Here is a 19,630-nt window from a genome sequence, read left to right as displayed (position 1 = left end):
TATATGGATTTTTTAGGTTACACAGTGGTAGAGATGTTTCTTGTTATTTGAAATCCTAAGTGGTGTTTGCGTGGAGGTAAAATTGTGTTAAAAAGTTGGATTTTAAGTTCTTTGGTCACATAATGTTGAATTTTTCTTCTCTGTTTTACTTTTAATTTTTAAAATTAATTATTAATACTGAGACTGCTCTTGTACAAACTCAGAATTGAACAGAATTAACCATCTGTTGCTTCTTACAGGTACTGCTCCCAGCTGCTGGTCTCTTGCAACTGCAGGATGTGAAACGGACTTGCTGTGAATTTTTGGAATCCCAGCTTCATCCTATCAACTGCTTGGGGATTCGTGCTTTCGCTGACATGCATGCATGCACAGATCTCTTGACCAAGGCCAATACATATGCAGGCAAGTTATCATTAGTATTGCATATATCTTGATATCTCTGTGTGTGGGTACACATATGGGTTCCATGCCCACCCAACCTCTCCTAGGGGAAACCAAATTTTATCCAGGATATTGCAGACACGTATCTTCTGACCAGCAGTACATTTGACAAGGACTTACTGGAGAGAGTCCAACAGAGCTACCAGAATGATTCAAGGGACTGTAGTGTGTGCCCTATGAGGAGAGGCTGAGAGACCTGGGGCTGTTTAGAATGGAGAAGAGAAGACTAAGAGAGGATTTATTAAATGTTTATAAATATCTGAGGGCTGAGTGTCAACAGGGAGGGAACAGGCTCTTCTCCATTGCAACCTGTGATAGGACAAGGGGTAATGGATCTAAACTATAGCACAGGAGGTTCCACCTTAACCTGAGGAGGAACTTCTTCACTGTGAGGCTTGCAGAGCACTGGAAGAGGATGCCCAGAGAGGTTGTGAAGTCTCCTTCTCCAGAGACTTTCAAGACCCATCTGGATGTGTTCCTGTGTAACCTGTGCTAGATTCTATGGTCCTGCTCTGGCAGGGGGGGTTGGACTTGATGATCTTTGAAGGTCCCTTTCAACCCCTAATATCCTATGCTCTTACGGTCTGTAAAAGAAATGGTCTCCTGGCTGGAGCATAATTATAATAAGCACAAAGGCAAAGCATCTTTACAACCCAACAAGGCCATAACAAGGTCCCAGCAATTTTAATCCAGAAAGATGATGGCTTGCTGTTTAAAATTTTATACTGTCACTTAGAGAAGGAGTGGCAAGAAGAACAGGAATTCTGGCAACTGCCACAAGCCAAAGTCTGTAAGTAAAGCACACAAGGGAAGAAAAAAATCAGAGCCTTGAGGAAGGGCTCTCTGTATTGCATTGGCTAAGAAATGTGCCTGCAGTATTGTGTTATCAACTTTTCTGAAAATCCATACTCATCTAGCCCAAAACTTGAAGTTTCTTACGCTAAAGGATAACTGTAGACTCACTTTTCTACAAAGTAGGTAGAGGTGCACCTTCTAACCAATTATATAGCTCAACCAGCAAAATTCTACTTTCCTGGTAAAAAGCACTTTCAATTGCATTATTTATCTTTTTTCTTTTCTTTTTTTTTTTCCTTCTGAAAAAGGTTTTCTTAATTCTTTTACTAAAAGTACATTGTCATAGTTATCCTAACAACTGTGTTAATTGTAACTGTAAGAGGTCTGGCTCATGTCAGTCAAGTCTTGATGTTTTGCAAATTAGATTGATTTTGCTTGCTCTTGCGAATGAAAAAGCAATTCTGATTTTGTGGTGAAGTAACAATACTGTCGTATGGGGCAATGAGAGAGAATGATTCCAATTTTCTTGATGCTGGTGAGGCCTGAAGTGGAAAAATGATGAACAGGATTTTAAAGTAGATGCGAACACATGGAGTTGAATCCAAGGAAGTTTAACATGAACATGTTAAGAAAATAGACTGAGACGACAAAGTCTGTGGGAGAAGAGTCCTCTCAGTCAAGAAAGTAGGCTAGGAGGATGAGAAAGAATGCAAATCTTCCTTTGCATAAAAACGACTGTGTAAGCTCAATTTGTGAGATAATTTACACAGTATCACAGTACATTAGAGGTTGGAAGGGACCAACCCCCCTGCCAAAGCAGCATGACTTAGGGTTGTCCACACAGGAATGCATCCATACGTGTTTTGAATGTGTCCAGAGGAAGACTCCACATCCTTTCTGGGCAGCCTGTTCTGGTGCTCCATCACCCTCACTGTAAAGAAGTTTCTCCTCATGCTGAGGTGAAACCTTCTATGTTCAAACTTGTACCTGTTGTTCCTTGTCTTATTACTGCACAGCACCAACAAGAGATTGGCTCCCTCCACTTGACACCCACCCTCAGATATCTAGAGATTGTTGAGAGCCCCTCTCAGTCTTCTCCAGACTAAACAGCCCCAGGTTTCTCAGTCTCTCTTCATAGGAGAAGTGCTCAAGTACCCTAATCATCCTCATGCCTTTCTGTTGGACTCTCTCCAGCAATTCCTGTCTCTCTTGAACTGGGGAACCCAAAACTGGACATAGTATTCCAGGTGTGGTCTCAGCAGGACAGAGCAGAGGGGGAGAACAACCTCCCTAGACTTGATGGACACAATTTTCTTGATGCACCCCAGGATACCATTTGCTCTCTTGTCCATAAAGGCCAAGAATTTTAAAGTTGTTTCAGATATAAAGAAAAATATATAACTGTAAAAGTAACACAAATCGGGCAAGCTGTCTCTGGGAGTTATGGACTCTCCACTGTTAGGCAGCTGTAAAAATATTGAGCAGACTAACTTCTGATTTGTGTTGATCTAATTTATGTCTGTGTGCAAAACTAGATGATTTGAAGTTCTGCATAGCTTCCACTTCCACAATCCTGTGAAAGCTAAAAATCTTTTTGTTTTGTTTGTTTGTTTAAAAATATATTTGAAATACTGCTATTGGAAATGGATATACATGTAATTTCAGAGTCTGTATTACTAAATTGGTAATTTTTAACATAATGGATTAAAACTTTGTTTGCTCCTGGCACCCAAAGAAGTTGCAAAGTGTAGATCACTAAAGAGTAAACAAAACATTGTGTAAGCTTTTAAGTTTGTAGTATAACACTGTAACCAATATTTTAGGCTTTTAATTTAAGTAGCAATGATCTTACTGTTCTTTTGTATGTAGAGTGCCTTGGGGTAGGGATGTTTGAGTCGAGACTGGAGATGTTACACTCAGGAATTACTTTTTCATTAAAGCTTTTTGCAGCGAACAAAACTACCTTGTTTATAGGCTTTAATTTACTGTCCAGTGAATTAGTATAACTTGATTAGAATTTTGGCAGTAGCACAGATTTCTATGGAAATTCAGAAGTTAAACATTGTCAGAGGTTGAGAGTGTCTCTCCGGTATGCCTACTTACATGCAGCTTGCATTGTCTGCCCAGTCACAGATCTTTTCCTGTATTTTCCTTGTCTCTTGGTTGTTCCATTTCTACTTCAGGTTCAGCAAAAATAAATTGCTCTCCATCTAAACATCTTTCCCTGCTCCCTGTCTTCACCTGTCACTGGTGACTTCAATGGTCTCTGACGTTTCAGGTCTGAAAACTTGACAACTTTAAGTCTCCTTTGCTGTTTTCTCTCAACTACTTGAGTGTTCCTCTGTTTTGTTTATCTTCCTACCAAATTTGCTGAACATCATATTTCCCTTTTGCTTTGATGTAAATCTATATCTCCTGTAGCTATCTCTCTGTCTGCTAAGGTAATTTTACTACTCTTGCAATATTCCTTTTCCCTTAGCAAAACTCCAATCTCTCATCCTTGTCTTTTTCACTTCAACAGAATTGCTCTCACTTGACTCTTTTATTTCATGTCTCTCTACTACTTTTGATCTGGAAATTAACCTTCTCTTTCCTCTGCAATCAAACCACCTTCTATTTCTGTCAAATTCTTCCAGAAAGCCCTTTCCTCATCTATGCTTCCCTTTCTGTCATTTATTCCTGGAGCTCTGCTGGCCCATACCATGAGCTGCCAGCTTTACTCCTACTGTGTTTTTGCTGTATCTGTGTGGTGAATTTTAAATCAGTGCACACTCTGTTCTTACTTTAGAGATAAGTATGCTGTGCATAGTCAGGGTGTGAGCCTACTTCATTGCACTGCACTCTCTGCATTGCCTCCCTTAATCCCTATCACCCAGTCAGGCTTAGTACAAGAGCAATACAGAAAAGAAATAAACCAAAAATATCCTGATAAGGTTGCAGGAAAAACCCATAAGATTGTATTGCTTTATGATTGTATTGCTTTATGATTGTATTGCTTTATGATTGTATTGCTTTATGTAACTTTCCTAACATGTACAGTGACCAATTAGCATCATTAACAATCAGTGCAGAGTTAAAACTGAAGATTTTCTTGAAATAGAGCTCTCAGTGCTTTAATTCATATGTGTATGTCCAAATAATAGGCTTTTTATTGCCTTGACTGATATTAGATCTCATAAAAAGCAGGATTTTGATGAAAGCCTTTAGTTGCCTAGAAAATTTTGATTCTGGTATAGATTTTTAATTTATTTATTTTTTTAAACTCACTTCCAGGAGATTTTAGTATCTTGTCAAGAATGGATGTTTCAGGGAAAAAAAACAACCTGAAATATAGCAAGCTCATAAAATTAGGTGTCAGTCAACAGAATTCTTGTTTGTTGTCTTAAGTGTGAAACAGGTAAATAAATCAGCCACACTGTTTTTTAATCTAGTGAAATTGTAATGAAACTATTTCTATATCAATTAAAATATCAAAAGGTATTCAGGTTGATTTTGAAAGAACAAGCGTAATGCATACTTTACTGGAGCAGTTCTAATATGCATGTGACTGACTTTGTGATAACCATATTTACACTATTGTACAAAGGTCTAATTAAGTCCTTTTTTTTTTTTCTTTGAGTAATATAAAATCTAAACCATTATCATATTTTTGACCTTTTATGCAGTAGGAAGCAAGATGTTGAATGCAGTATTTGTTAAATGTGTTTGCGAGCACAGAAATTGTGTCCCAATTCATAATCCTCCCTCTCAGGATTATTTTGTTTAGGAATCCTTTGCTGTGCTCAGAGAGACAAACAGGATACAGGCAAATGAAAAGGAGAAGGAAGCTATTTGTTGGTCCTAGCTGGGACTTGCAAACTATTAGGCTGAGCACCAAAATGCTTATTACTTCTGGTAAAAGCTCACATGAAGGCTAGGTTGGCCTTCATTTCTCCTTGGAATGGTTTGATCTTCAGTCTTGCTGGATTTCTGTTTGCTGACTTACTCTTTTTCTTCTGTATGGTTTTATAGCTTTTCAGGTCAGTGTTTATCCTGAGTTTTCAAGTGTCTTAGTGCCTGTATTTCAGTTATCATAGCTTCTTTCCCTCCTTGTTCTTATCTCAAATGGCTCATTGTACTTTTTCAGGGCACTTTCTTACAACTGAATTTTTTTTCTCAAGAATTCTGAGCCAAAGACATGGTTGTGCCGTTTTAGAATTAGGCCTTCCATCTCAGACAGCTGAACTCCCAGGAGTTTGTTTTGGGATTATGGCTTCAGAAACTATAATGAGAACAAAAGAGGATTACTAGATTGGAAAAGCACTGAAAATATTTCCCTGCTAGAGAAAATGAAAAAACATTTGGATGTTTAACTTCTTCCAGTCTTTGTTTTGTTAACACTTGCTGTTTTATATTTAGGAAAAAGAGGCAGAGAGGTACTTCTGCTAATAGACTATGATAGCATAAATACAAATGGTTGCCAATGTAGATCATAAATTATGAGAAGAGCTAAACTCTGGAGCTTCTTCCAGTGGGAGTAAATACCAGCTTCCATTAAAATGGGAGCTTCATAATCTTATGGTGGGGCTGGTCTTTCTGTAGCATGGTGTGAGAGTCCTATAATTTAGGAGACACATTTATATGCATCTATAATGCTGGGTCTTGTCACACTTGCAGTCAGGACTCTATTGTTGAGGCCTCTCATTCTTCTTGTGTGAGGATTCCCATGAGGAGTATGTGGCATGGGTGCTGCTAGTCTGTCCTCAGTTTTAGCCTGGTATACATGTTCCATAGTCTTAGAATATGTTCACAAGATAACTTCCTCTCCCCCACCCCCAAAAACATGATGCTTTTTGTAGCTGGAATAACTTTATTTGCCTTTTGATGAAGAGAGATATGCCATCTTGACAAGAGAGACAATCTTAGTTATAACCAGATAATAATAATATACTTCCACTCACTGCATAGGGTAGTACAGGATATGGAAACATTAGGTTACCTGTGGAAGAAGTGTCTTTTGAGGATCAGCTTTACACATCAAACTGCCTTGACTTTGAGCATCATGCTGAGGAGATGCTGAAGAAACTTTTGTTAGGGATCATAGGATGTGTTGCGAAGCCTGGTTTGCTGTGTTGGACCTAACTGTGGAATACAGTGTTCTTGATTTCAGTGCTCCAAGTCCAAAACATAGAGTCCTAACTAGACTTGGAATCATGCATGTCTTCTGTAGACTATTTCTGTGTGCATTTGTATGCATGAGATTGAAAGAACGTAGCTGGCAGAATCGTTCCTACGATTCTATTCTGAGTAGCAATGTCTGTTGCTATGCTGCTGTTACCCTGGCTGCTATGAAGTTCATGGTGTTCTCAAAAACAGTTATTTAAGCATAAAATTGACAACTAAATTTTATTTTTTTTAGTTGATTCTGCGATGTTTAGCTCCTGCTGGTTCTCCAACTGGCAGAGCCTCTGTAAGAAGGGTGGGGTTCCCACTTGACCAGCGCTTTATATTAGACCATTAGTGAGGAGCTTTTGTCTCAAGGAAAAAAAAAAAATAATTAAAAAATCACAATGTCACATTGAGAATTGAAGTAATAATTTTAAAAAACAGTTCTTGCCAAATATTTTAGTTTCATCTGCTTGAGAAATTGTCATCATTCTTTTAAGTGAACATAAAGCTTAGGTCTTTCCAAGTTCCATTGCTCTACATTGCCCTAAAGTGAGAGGCTGTCAGTTCATAAAGAAGCTACATTTCTGTAAGGTTCCAGCTGGCTTTGTAGCATTACCACGTCAGAAAGATGCAGGTACTTCATTTAGTTAGCAAAAATAAGTCACCATCCGTTTTGTGAAATACAAATAGTTTGTCTAAACCAGACAAAAGACACTTAGGAGATTCAATGTAATTGGTAGTGATATTTTGTTTCACACATGCATACACGCTGCAAAGACCTAGGGAGTAAGAGGTTTTTTTTTCCCCCTTGTTCTAGCTGCAACCTCTGGCATTGATTTGCTCTGGCCAAGTTTTTCATAAGTGATAATGTGAATTTGAGAGCAGATTTCTGAAGGTGTGCAAAAGTTGTTTTTTTTTTTCTTAAAAAAAGGATTAAATGCCTTCAGCTGCTGGAATACTTCAGATAAATGTTAGAAAATTACTTAAGTCTATTAATGATGGACAGAAATTTCACCAGTCTTCAACCATGTCATACACTAGCACTGACAATAGCCATTGTCATAAAACAAAAAAGAGAAGATGGGTTACAGACTTTTTTTTTTTTTGGACCACCATGATTCTCTGAAAGGTTTTTAATTCAATGGAACTTAATCAGAACTTTGCTTCTGTACTTGTTTATTCCATTTAGTAAAGGCAATTAAACCAGAGAAGATTTGACTGTAAATACCTAAATGAATGAAATAGTGTTTGTGAATTAATCCACAAATATTTATAGAATAAAATGTGTGGAAATTTCAGATGTAGCTTTCCTTCCTATGTAATTGAAAAATATAAAGTTAGTGTTGATGTTATGGCCAGCAAGACTATGCATGTACTTTTTGGGATAGGAGAGGTATGTCAAGTGCTTACCTGCTGCTGTGTGCATGTATAATACATCTCCAGACTCAGAATGAATAATACCAAAAAGTGATGCATTTACAACTCCTGTGGTCTTCCAAACAGTTTGTAAGTAGCCCCTTTAATGTTGTTAAGAACTTCCTTTCTGTCCTTTTAGTTTGTCCCTGATGCTGAAGTCTCATCTTACTGGTAGAGGGCAGACAAGGATAGATCTTTAGCTATTCAAATAGAAACTGTTTCTATTGGTTGCAAAAATGTGAAAATCTCTTTTGTTTTTTTTTTTCCCTCTCATCTGTGATTGGAACAGATATTTTAGAAATGTCCTAAAATGAAGATTTTCTCTTTTTTTCAAGGCAGATTTTAGTTTTGATAATGAAGAAATAGGATTCTACTTGCTTGGGAAATGGGAATTTGGGAGCCAAGCCTCTGCAGCTCCTAAGCCAACTTGTTTCCACACTACCTGACTCTGGAGCCAGCTGGCTTCAATATCTGGGTAGAGTGGCAAGAAGTGGGGCAGGATTTCAACACAAATTTGTCAAAGTCACACACTGTGTGGAAAATTCTAGTTTGGGGTGGGGGGGAAATATTTTATCCTTTCATGAAAACTTCCAACTTAAAGTTCTATTGGCTTGCTTATCTAGGAGATGTTGATGAAGAAAGTATGTTACTAATGCAGCAAATAAAAACCAAACTAATGTGAGATTTTACAGGGGACAGATGTCATAACTTTCATGATATTTGATGTTAGTATCTCCAGATTATCAAAGCTTTCAGAATGTGAGCAGTAATACAGGATAATACAAATCACAACCCAGACAGTAAAATAATGCACTCAGTACTGTTTTTCCATCAAAGTTACTGCCAAAGGAGACTCTAAATGGGATTTTTGCAATCTCCATACTGATTCATGTTACATCAAAGATGCTGATATCCTTCTTGTTAAAAGGAAATGGTTTAATTTCATAAGCATTATTTTTATATATCATAACACCTTCTATGTTCAACACATGACAGCTTTAGATAAATTTCTACTGGCAGATTTAATTGCTGGGTTTGAATTTTCTTGCTCTTTTTCAGTTGCTAGCTATTTTAAATAATCCATTTAACAGTAATTTCAGATGGCTTCTACCAAAACGTTATCTAGCAATTAATTAGGATGATCTCCTTGACAACAAGAGATCTGTATCACAAGAAACAAGCAATTTTACCTTACCTCTTCTTTCCATGACTAAAATTTATATAGGAATCTACTCTCCTATTTCTTTTTTCTTTTTCCCCTTTCTTTTTTTCTGCAATTTATTCAGCTGATGATTTTTTCCAGGTATTGCTTGAGCACCTGAGCCTATAGCTATTGAAAAGTGGATTTATTTCTCCCCCCCCCCCCCCCGCCTTTTTTATTTTAAATTCACTTTTCTTTTGACCATGAGCCTTGTTTTATGCTTTATACACAGAGACTAACGTCTGTTAAAACAATATTGGTTTTGTTCAAGTACCATCTATTTTTTGTCAGATTTTCTTCTACAGTTCTCCTATTATGAAAACAGGACACAGCCTCACATTCACTGTATTATGTAGAAAATTCTCAATTTCTAGTCTTCTGGTTTACAGATTATCTCTTCCTGCTAAAAGCATGGCATAAATCTAAATAAGCTTTTAAAAAGCAAAGGTCTTGTATATGAGTCTATAAAATCACCTGAGAATTTCTAGTTCACAAAGTGTATCCTGTTGAGTGTGGTACACGGTTGAATTGGCTTTTTAAGGGAACGAGGCTTCTGAACCTCAGATTTGTTTGTGATTTAGAGGAATGTTGCTTCATATTTCTGCTAGCTTCCTAATATAACCTCTGACTAGAGTCAGGCATGCTGTTTTGTGGCGCTGTCACTTGAAATTTGGAGTTTGTAATTTATGCAAATTACATTTATCAATGTTTATTTGCCATATGCAAATAGTAAAATTCATCGGATACTTACTTCAATAAGTGTACCTCAGAAAATTCTACTTCATTGTAAGAAACTGCATATTGGTAGTCTGAAAAGCAAACATACTTAAGGATTCGTAAGGAGTGGAAAAGTATTGGTGATGTTCTAAAAATCAGCAGTATTGTTTCTCTCCTGTTGCCCGAAATACAACCAAAAATACTACATGTCCATTGTAAGAGAATGCTGCAGATTTGGAGGGAGTTGTAGCAATGAATGGAAAGGCTGGTAGGATAAGGGAACGAAAACGTGAGGGCAGTCTACATTAAATAGAGATGAAGGCTAAAAAGCAACACAGAATAATGTATGATTTTGAGTAGACAAGTTGAGGGCTTCCCTTATCATCATTTCAGCATTAGCACATGAAAATATTAATTAAAAACTGATTAATGGTAAACTGGGTGTTTAAATGTGGAGCTGTTTGTTCAGTGAGATACTGGCATTATTAATATAGGCAGGACTGTAATATCACTAGTTATTTAGTAAAATGTGGTTAAGATTCCTTCTGTCTACCAATCTCTAATCACTCAGGCATAAAGAGACCTTTATGGGGCAAAGGTTTTATTACCACATTTTTCAGATATATTCTTGGACTCTTTTCTGAAGCAATTTATGTTGCCTGTTTGGAGGAATAGGATGCTGAATTAGATAAATCTAACTCAGTATAATTCCTGTTCTTTTATCCTTTTAGGCTTTCTAATGTTTGGGGGGGGTGGGGTGGGCGCGGAAGTAAGCTGTTGTACCCTGCAAAGTTGACCTGAAAAAATTAGATTTCTTGAGCTGGAAACATTCAGCATTTTAAAACTATTTTTTAACAGCTTAAGAGAGTTTGTCAAGCCTGGAGTCTTAATTATAGTAGCACTAGTGCAGTGATAGAAAAGGTTAAAAAAGTTGTTTAGTTTGAATGTGTTTGATCTTTTTTTGCTTATTATAATTTTGACTGAATTCTTTAATTCCCCGTAACAGTTGTTCCTTCTAAATTCTGTTAAGAACAGCTGAAGAGGGTGAAAATAACAATTAACTGGATGGAGCTACTTTTGAGCAACTGCATGGCTTAAAAAGCAATTTTAGGAAAGTGAGAGAGCAACTGAATAATTGCAAAACAAATTGATAATGATGCATGCTCTGTGTTGAAGGAAACATCTGGTTCTACAACTAAAATGTTGGATGTTTTATTTAAATTGAAGGCATAGAAAAATGAGAAAAAACTACATATCCCTTGCATGTTGTAGAGATCATAATAGGTATTATTTTTATAACCATGGAGAAGCTGTGAGATTCCGGATTCAGACTTGTTGGTTTGTTTGACCTACATTGGACTACAAATCTGCTGGTTAGTGCTAATGAATCAGCCATTGTTCATGTTGCAGTGCAGGTTTGAAATGTTTGTCAACAGTGTGGAGAACATATTCTTCTGGAGTCCTTTTTGCTGTATTTGTGTGTAAAAAGCTAGCAAAATGAGATTTAAGTTAATTGTCAAGGGCAAGTACTGACATGAAGCAAGGCTGAAAATGTAAAATTGTTATGATTTCTACTTGTAGTATAATATGATTTGATTTTTCAATTTTTTTAAAGAATCTTTAAATATAAAAATTGTTTGTGAGGCCAAGCTTTAACCTATGTAAGATGTTTTAACATGTGGCAAAATAGCATGCATATTGACTTGTTTTCCTCTATTTTTCCTCTGTCGCTTTAATGCTTGTTGTGGGAAACACTTAGCACTGTATGTCAGAGTACTACTTTTCCTCCAAACAGAACAGCACTTTTCTGATGTTGTACTTAGTGAAGAATACCTCAATCTTGGTGTGGAGCAGGTGTGCAGTCTTATATCCAGTGACAAACTCACAATTGCCTCAGAAGAGAAGGTAAGACCATATGTATTCTAGTATACTTTTTATGCTTTTGGATGAGAGCGAGCTTGCTCACACTGCTCTTGTATGCTTATTTGGATGTGTTGTTTCCTCAGTGAAGTTAGGCATGCATTGTATCATGTCTAAAAGATGTTTCCCAAAAGTGTTGTCAGTCTGATGTTAAAATTAATCTAAACTCTTAAAAATCCTTCAACTGCATTAAATCACCATTATCCTTTGTTCTTTGAAAAAATGGCAACTAAGTTTTAAATGGAAACTCCTTCTCATGTTCAAGCAGAACAAGCAGAAGACATACTGTGAGTCACACACACAGGACTTTGGTTTGCCCAGGGATAAGTAACTCAAAAATAGTAGTTCAAAGAGCAAGTATGTGCATCTACTAACTTTACCATCAGTAATCCCACAAACATATTAAAACTCTCTAGATATGTGGGCTGTTTAGCCCAACTGAGCAAATGTGGGTTGCAAAGGAGAGGGCTAGACAGCTTGATATGAACAAGCTTGAGTTTAAATATATGTTGGTTCACCTACAGCTTGATCTCATTCCTTTAAACCCATTTTTGAAATGTGATCTTCAGTGAGCCCAGTGCATCTGTTTGAACCTGTAATGGTTTTCATGTTGTGGATATATTAATTTTTGAGTACATCAATTTAAACTATGTTGCTTTTCTTTTTTTCCAAGGAATATATAGTTGTATTAATACTTCTTGTTCAAATAAGGCTAAATTGTATTTGAAACCATGTTTGGCTAGGTAGAGTTTGGTGTTAAAACCTCTTTGAAACTTTGAATCCAAGAAATATCTGCTAAAACTGCAAGTAGCAAAGTCATGTTGGTGTTCCCAGAATATGCTGAAGGCCTGACTTAGTCATTTTGATTTTGATACATGTGATGCTGCATCTATGGAGGGTAATTTAAAGTTTCGTGTTCTAGTGTATGATGAACTGCTGTGCAATAAAGAAGCAGCTAGGCTTGGGATCACTTCTAGAAGGACTCACTGATTATAAGTTTGAATGATGATGTGGCCAGTCTTTTCTGAGGAAAAAAAGAAAAGTATAAGGATTGTAATATCGCTGCTTCTGTGTTGTTTGCTTACCTAGTTTAATTGGATTTTCGGTATCAATGAAATTATTGTATACATTTTCTCAGTGTAGTGCAGCTCTCCTTGAAACACCAGGAGAGGAGTGATATAAAAAGAGATTGGTTACAGCATCTTCAGAATTTTGTAGTGGGTAAATATGGAAATAATGGGAGTTGTAACTGCTGTCGTCTTTTCTCATGTAGGAATTTTAGTATAAGCAAAAACTGGGTTTGAGGCACAGTGATATTTTTATACTGCTGAATTTGTAAGCTAAGGGACTCACACTTGTTTGTTTTCTGGAAGGTATTTGAAGCAGTGATAGCGTGGGTAAACCATGACAAAGATGTAAGGCAGGAGCTAATGGCACGCCTGATGGAGCATGTTCGGCTGCCTTTGCTTTCCCGTGAATATTTGGTTCAGGTAAGCAAAAAAGAATATTAATTCCCCTGCATGTGAACATTTCACTTTATTTTTTTTAAAGCCAGATGAGTAATTTCAAACAGTGTAATGCAGTATGTTAACTGATAGTAGTAAAATTAAACAGCCACTGTTACCTACGCGTGTGCACACATGCATGCACAGACACGGAGGCAAACGAGGGATTGTCACATAGAGGATATCATATATAATTAATTTATCTGCTTTGCTGACTACTCACTCTGCTACACTAGTAATCTGAATTATTTAATTAGCTGAGATCAGGTTAGTTTTCACTTTTAACAGAGTAATTACACTTCATAACTGAATTTGAAACTTCAGAATTGAACCTAAGTTCAGTGATAAGAAAAAAGCATTTCTTTCAGATATAATACATTTTCTTCAAAATGTATAAGATCATTTGGAATAATTAGGTGTCAGGTCAAATATTTAAGACTGAAAATACCAGTTTGTTATAAGCATTTGTTAGCAGGCATAGTAGCAGGTTGGTAGGGGCTTATTGTAGAAATTCTGGGTTTGTCATGTGATTTTCCTTTACTTCTTGTAGATGGTTTTGGGGGGGTTGTTTTGTATTGGGGTTTCTTTTCTTGCTTTTGTGGGTCTTAATGTTTAGTTTTGCTGCTGAGATTTACTAGTTAGTTAAATTCTTCTCCCCACCTCTTTCCTTCATGTGTTCCATACTCTGTGTTTGAAAAGTCAAGAAATGTGCTTGCTTGTGAGGAAGGCATTTACTTTGCCTAACACTGCTTCTTCTACATCTCTTAATTAGTAGAACCAACTTTTTTTCTTCAGTAACTGCATATTGCCATCATGTAAATTCGTGTAAAATTGTGGTTAAATTACAATGTAAAAAATGAGAGTAGTCTGTATTTGTGTGATGTAACACAAGCTTGCTTGTGTTTGACTTCCTTAACATACTTGGACCTTCTGAAAAAAATTTCTATTAATAAACAGAGAGTTGAAGAAGAAATATTGGTTAAGAACAGCAGTGCTTGTAAAGATTACCTCATTGAAGCTATGAAGTATCACTTGCTGCCAACTGAGCAACGAGCACTGATGAAAAGTACTCGAACGAAATTGAGAACACCTGCTAGCCTCCCAAAAGTAAGCCCTCATTTTAACAGTGCACTCACTTCTTAAGACTCCAGTTTAAAAGATGTCATGAGAATGTGACCATCACTTGGCATATTCCCATAAAAATTTTCATACTGAAACTATCACAAAAATATGAGAAGTGATTATATTCCATACAACTTGTGATGTAGACATTTTAGTCTCCCACCTATTTTCCCTTTGTATACTCCCCCTGCCCTCATCAAAAACCCTGACCAAACAAAGTCAGCAAAAAGAAAACCTCTTCATGTTTTATTTTTGGTAGCTTCGTTTGGTTGGGTATTTTTTTAGTAAGATCTTCAGCATTTGAGAAATATACAATTATAGGCCTGGTGCCAGAGAGGAAGTAAGCCTGTTTCTTTAAAAAAAAAACAAACAACAAAACACCAAAACAAACAAATAAAAACCACAACAAAAAAACTACCAACAAACAAACAACAATAAAACTCTAACAAAGACTGATGCTTCTAAGTTTGAGCATTTATTACATTTTTATCTAAGTATAGTTTTTCTCAGAAGTAGAAAATAGAAGAACCATCAGGTATTAACATCTTTCTCATGCAGTAAAAAAAGTTTTCTTACTGTGCTATTATGTCAACTGCAATAAAGGAATAGGAGATTCCATTCAGTAGACTTTAGCACATTTCCTTCAAAGGAACCAGATAAGGCTACTCTGTGATGAATGGTCACAGTTCCACAGATACCGAATTCTCGTACCTGTTGACAGAGTAGGGTAAGAAAGTAGATCAGGACCTGCCCTGTTTGTGGGAGCTCTGCCTAGACTCTAACTGCTTCCTGCTTTTTTATCTCAGATATTTCCTGTGGAAGCAATGATTGTAATTTGCATGTGTTTTTTTTTAAAGTAATTTTGCCTAGTTTGTAAGATACACATTTCTTTTTTGGGAGAACTATCCTTTAATTATTTCTTATGCAGAATCTTGGTTTTAACACTTTTTTGATCATTCAGTTCTTCTCATATATGTAAATAATAAATATTATCATCTCCCTTTTAGTTGATGATGGTTGTTGGAGGACAGGCACCAAAGGCAATTCGCAGTGTTGAATGCTATGATTTTAAAGAAGAGCGCTGGCATCAGGTAGCTGAATTGCCTTCCAGAAGATGTAGAGCAGGTAAACGATGCCTAATTTTTTATTGTGAGTGGTAATGCTACATAAAATGTGTATTCTTTGAACATACTGAAGATACTTATCTGAGAAGAGCTAAGAATTAACTTCACTTATCATCCTTAAAATGCTAATTACTTGTTAATCTAGAAGCTTGTTAATAGAAGCTTGACAACTTGATCTTTGGTACATACTCTCTAGAATAATCTGCTTTATTACCTCACATAAATACACAGGATAAATTAAATATTATTGCATTATAATAACAAGTAATTTTACTATTAAAATACTCTATTATTATTAAATTAGATGAAGAATGTGAAGAAGTAACCAACTGATACTAAAAATATCAAAATGTGATCTTAAAGCAGCTATCTCCACAAGAAGAAATTCAGCAAACATGATATTCAGAAGTGTGAGATGTTGCTAACAAAGTGTCAGAATTTGAAGTGCTTAACCTCGGAATGAAGTGTGGATCTAGGGACACAGTCAAAAGCCTGATAGTGTAGTGAGTACTGTAAATTGTGTCAAGTATCTGCATACATAGGGCAGTGTGGGATGCAATTAACTGTTGGGCTAAACCAATCATCTTTCCTCCCCATTTCTTTGCTTTAGGAATGGTGTACATGGGAGGCATGGTTTATGCTGTTGGTGGCTTCAATGGTTCTTTAAGAGTTCGCACAGTAGATTCCTATGATCCGGTGAAGGACCAGTGGACGAGTGTTGCAAATATGCAAGACAGGAGAAGCACGCTGGGAGCAGCAGTATTAAACGGTCTTCTTTATGCTGTGGGAGGATTTGATGGGAGTACAGGTATTTTTGCTTTTATCTGCTGCCAATTTGCTTTGACTAGTCTTGACCTAAGATTTCAATGTCACTTTCCTGAAAGCTGTGATGAAAACCAAGCATGAGGGCAGCCAGGCATTATGTTGAGTGCAATTTGCTTTATTGGTCACCTCCTTCTTCCTGAACTGTGAACTGTTGCTCCTCCCTTAAGAATTTAAGCTAAATAACTTTGACAAGTTCCTTTTCAGTTTTCCTCCTCTGGCCATAGAGTCCTTAACTCATGGAAGATATAAGCAGACATATTACATGGTCTCTTTTTTTCCACTTGAATATGAAATCTACCTTTTTATTTTCATGTACTGTAAACAGGATTACAAACACAGGGTTACCTGTGGAAAGCCTTTGGACACGCACTGTTCATTCCTTTCACAGATGCATTAAGCATCCTTATCCTTAATAACTATTACTGAAGTATATGTAGAGCATTGTGACTTAACTAAAAGAAAGAAAAAGATCCAGAGAAGAAGTTTTCAAAGTTCCACAGAAGCTTTTATGAATTTGCCCATTTTCAGCCACCAAGAATGGGTTGAGTGTAATTGACTATCTAAAGGACATGACTTGTGCCTTTATTATTCCAATTTTCAGATATAGAGAATTTTCCAGAAAATAAGTAGTATGTTGCACCTGTATTTAGAGAGATATTAAGGGTATATTGTCTTCACAGGCTTATCATCAGTTGAAGTTTACAATTTGAAGACTAATGAGTGGTTTCATGTAGCTCCAATGAACACAAGAAGAAGTAGTGTTGGTGTAGGTGTTGTTGGAGGTAAGCAGAAAATTGTATTAAAAAGAAGAAGGGGAGAAATGCAATAATTTATCCTACTACCTTTTTTCACTTTTGAAAACGTTATTCAGATGTAATTTTTTGCTGAAGCTTGTAATTCAAACTCTGTGAACAATACATAATTGTTCTGCTTGGGTTTGACCAGCTTTTAGCATAGTTGTTTTAATTTTTTTTTCAGAGCCTCAGCTGTGCCTGTGGTGGGTTGAAGTTCCCCCCCAGCATTAACTTTTAGCCAGACCAACTCAGTTAGAAGCAAATGAAGCTGTATTTACAAGCAAAAACTACACTCTACAATGGAATGCAATTAATATCTACAAAATATACAGTATTTACAATATTATACAGATACTTACAATTAGCAAACAACACAAACCCCACCCTGGTCAAAAAGATCAGGGAAGCTGTTCCACTGCTCCTCCCAAACCACCCTGGCCGGAGAGAGAGAGGAGTGGAGAGAGAAAAGCAGTGGGTTAGACTCATCCAAGGCCAGCCAGAAGCACGTTCTCTCTCCTGAGCAAAGCAGAAACAGCCAAGATCAGAAGAGAAAAGGAAATGGGAAAAATTGTTATGGTACAGCTCCTCTTATCCCAGACATTTATCCAATGAATTTGTTTAGAATAATCTTTTGTTTTCCTTTTTACACCCAATAGTGATTTATTTATATTTTTCTACTTTTCTGCTCAAAATCTGCAGCTAAATTTTAAAGGCATAGCCTAAAACCACCACAGTGCCTAAGGCAAACTGAGGAGAAGCTCGCTGAGCATGCATGCTCTAGGTTACGCATGTCAGCTAGAAAACTCAATTACTGAACTGATGACCTTATACATTTGTCTTTAGTGATGTGGCAATGCAGTATTGTCATCTCTGTTATCTGTGGCTGACCTTGCTGGTTGCATGCTGGGGATGATCTCAAGGACAGCAGCAGGAAAACTGCTGACTTTTAAGTCAGCTTAATGGTGAATAGCCTGGTGTTGCTTGCACAATGCAGTCCTGAGCTGGTTCTTGGGTCTTAAAACAGTTTTCAGCATATATTTAACTGCATAGGAACCACTGCTGTTTTGATCAAAAAATGCCAACTGTTCAAATAATTTTAATCTGAATTTTTGGTATTTCTGGGACACTTACTTGCAAGATTCCAATGTTGGGCATACTTGAATTAGCTTGCTTCTGAACAATTCTTAATTACAACAGTGTAAAGTACCTTTGTATTTCAGTTAAGCAATTAAAAACACCTTTTGACTCATGTTGTTCTAATTAGATACTGGCTGCCTTTTGCATTCTAAAAACCACAGTAACTATGGTGTACTATCTTAAACTATTTACAGAACACAGACTCAATAACTGATTGATGACAGGTACTAAATAGTAGCTAATTGAGAGAAGAATTACTTGCACTCAGCCAGTGTGCCAGTATAGTCTGTGTGCATTAGAAATTTGTAGTTTTCTGTTGGTTTCTCTTCTAGGTAAACTGTATGCTGTTGGTGGCTATGATGGGGCGTCACGTCAGTGCCTTAGCTCAGTAGAATGCTATGACGCTAACGCAAATGAGTGGACCTATGTTGCAGAAATGAGCACTAGACGGAGTGGAGCAGGTGAGTGGACTAGAATCATCTGTCCTGGTAAAACTGGAACAGATTTGTGATTTTAAAATGTAGCTACAAATAGAAAAGGTAAGCCAAAATGTGAGTCAAATGGAATCTCTTAGTCTTAGGTGGATGATATATCGCAGGTCATAAATACAAAACTCTCCTACAGAGTAAGATTCAGTCAATATCAAATGCCTTTGTTAGCTTTTTCATACTTCTCATATTCCTTTTCTTCATATAACTTCTGATGTTTTTAACATGTATACTAATGGGCATTGATTGTGACAATCAATTTGATATCACCTAAATACTGAAGTATCAAAATCTACATGGCCAAGATGAAAAAAATGTCATTTCTTCAAAGATGTCTCTTTGCCAGTATGGAGCTGACTTTTTAATGGCGTATTCAGGTTGACTTTACATGTGAACTGTGACTAGATTCTCATCTCTCTGAAGGAATTTTTCTACATTGTGATTCACTGCTGGAAATTCTGTCCTTGATCATTCTTAAGTTTGCATTACTGTTTTCATCCTATTACTTCCAGTTATATACCCGTTGTTTCATCTTTAGTAAATCTTCTCATCACCCGGTATTAACATCCTTGGAGTATGTATAGGCTACTACATGTTATCCTTTATTGTTTACCCAAGGCATATCCATTTATTTCTTTATAATCTTAAAACCCCCTTCTTTATTTTTTCATGGATTCCCCCCCCCCCCCCCCGCTATTCTGAATATTTGTCTTGAAGACATCAAAAATGCCTGTGGCATTCTGCTTTTGTTTAACAGCTCCATCCCAACTTTAGCATTTTCATTATCTATTTATATTATAGACTCAAATCTCATTTGCTGTTCACTGTCCTCTATTTGTCTTTTGGTATTTCAGGTTTTTTCAACTCACAGAAGTTGTTTTATTTCTCTAGATATGTTCCCATGGACTTTTTCAAGTTAAATGGCATGATACTGTTTTGCTATGTATATTTTTTCAGTTTTTCAAGTTACTTTTTTGCCAAGTATTCAGTGATGCTT

The 19,630-nt window shown here is 36.6% G+C and overlaps 1 protein-coding gene across 6 annotated transcripts in view; it reads left to right on the top strand.

Annotated features, from left to right (window-relative positions):
• Positions 1 to 19,630, top strand: part of KLHL2 (kelch like family member 2) — a 75,195-nt gene that overhangs the window by 48,440 nt on the left and 7,125 nt on the right. For 4 of the 6 annotated variants that reach the window (XM_068137151.1, XM_068137146.1, XM_068137150.1 and 1 more), the window contains 8 exons: positions 240 to 402; positions 11,478 to 11,623; positions 13,012 to 13,128; positions 14,101 to 14,250; positions 15,273 to 15,390; positions 16,000 to 16,197; positions 16,895 to 16,996; positions 18,478 to 18,606. In XM_068137151.1, coding sequence (XP_067993252.1) covers positions 240 to 402; positions 11,478 to 11,623; positions 13,012 to 13,128; positions 14,101 to 14,250; positions 15,273 to 15,390; positions 16,000 to 16,197; positions 16,895 to 16,996; positions 18,478 to 18,606 — 1,123 coding nt within the window. The remainder of the gene's footprint in view (positions 1 to 239; positions 403 to 11,477; positions 11,624 to 13,011; positions 13,129 to 14,100; positions 14,251 to 15,272; positions 15,391 to 15,999; positions 16,198 to 16,894; positions 16,997 to 18,477; positions 18,607 to 19,630) is intronic. The other 2 variants (XM_068137147.1, XM_068137149.1) reach the window with 2 other exon arrangements.

The sequence above is a fragment of the Melanerpes formicivorus genome, unplaced genomic scaffold (genome assembly GCF_026170545.1).
Source record: "Melanerpes formicivorus ecotype bairdi unplaced genomic scaffold, bMelFor1.0.p_v2 SCAF_4, whole genome shotgun sequence".
Lineage (NCBI taxonomy): Eukaryota > Metazoa > Chordata > Aves > Piciformes > Picidae > Melanerpes > Melanerpes formicivorus.
The sequence above is the reverse complement of the archived record's forward strand: the minus strand, read 5'-3'. Positions and strand labels throughout refer to the sequence as shown.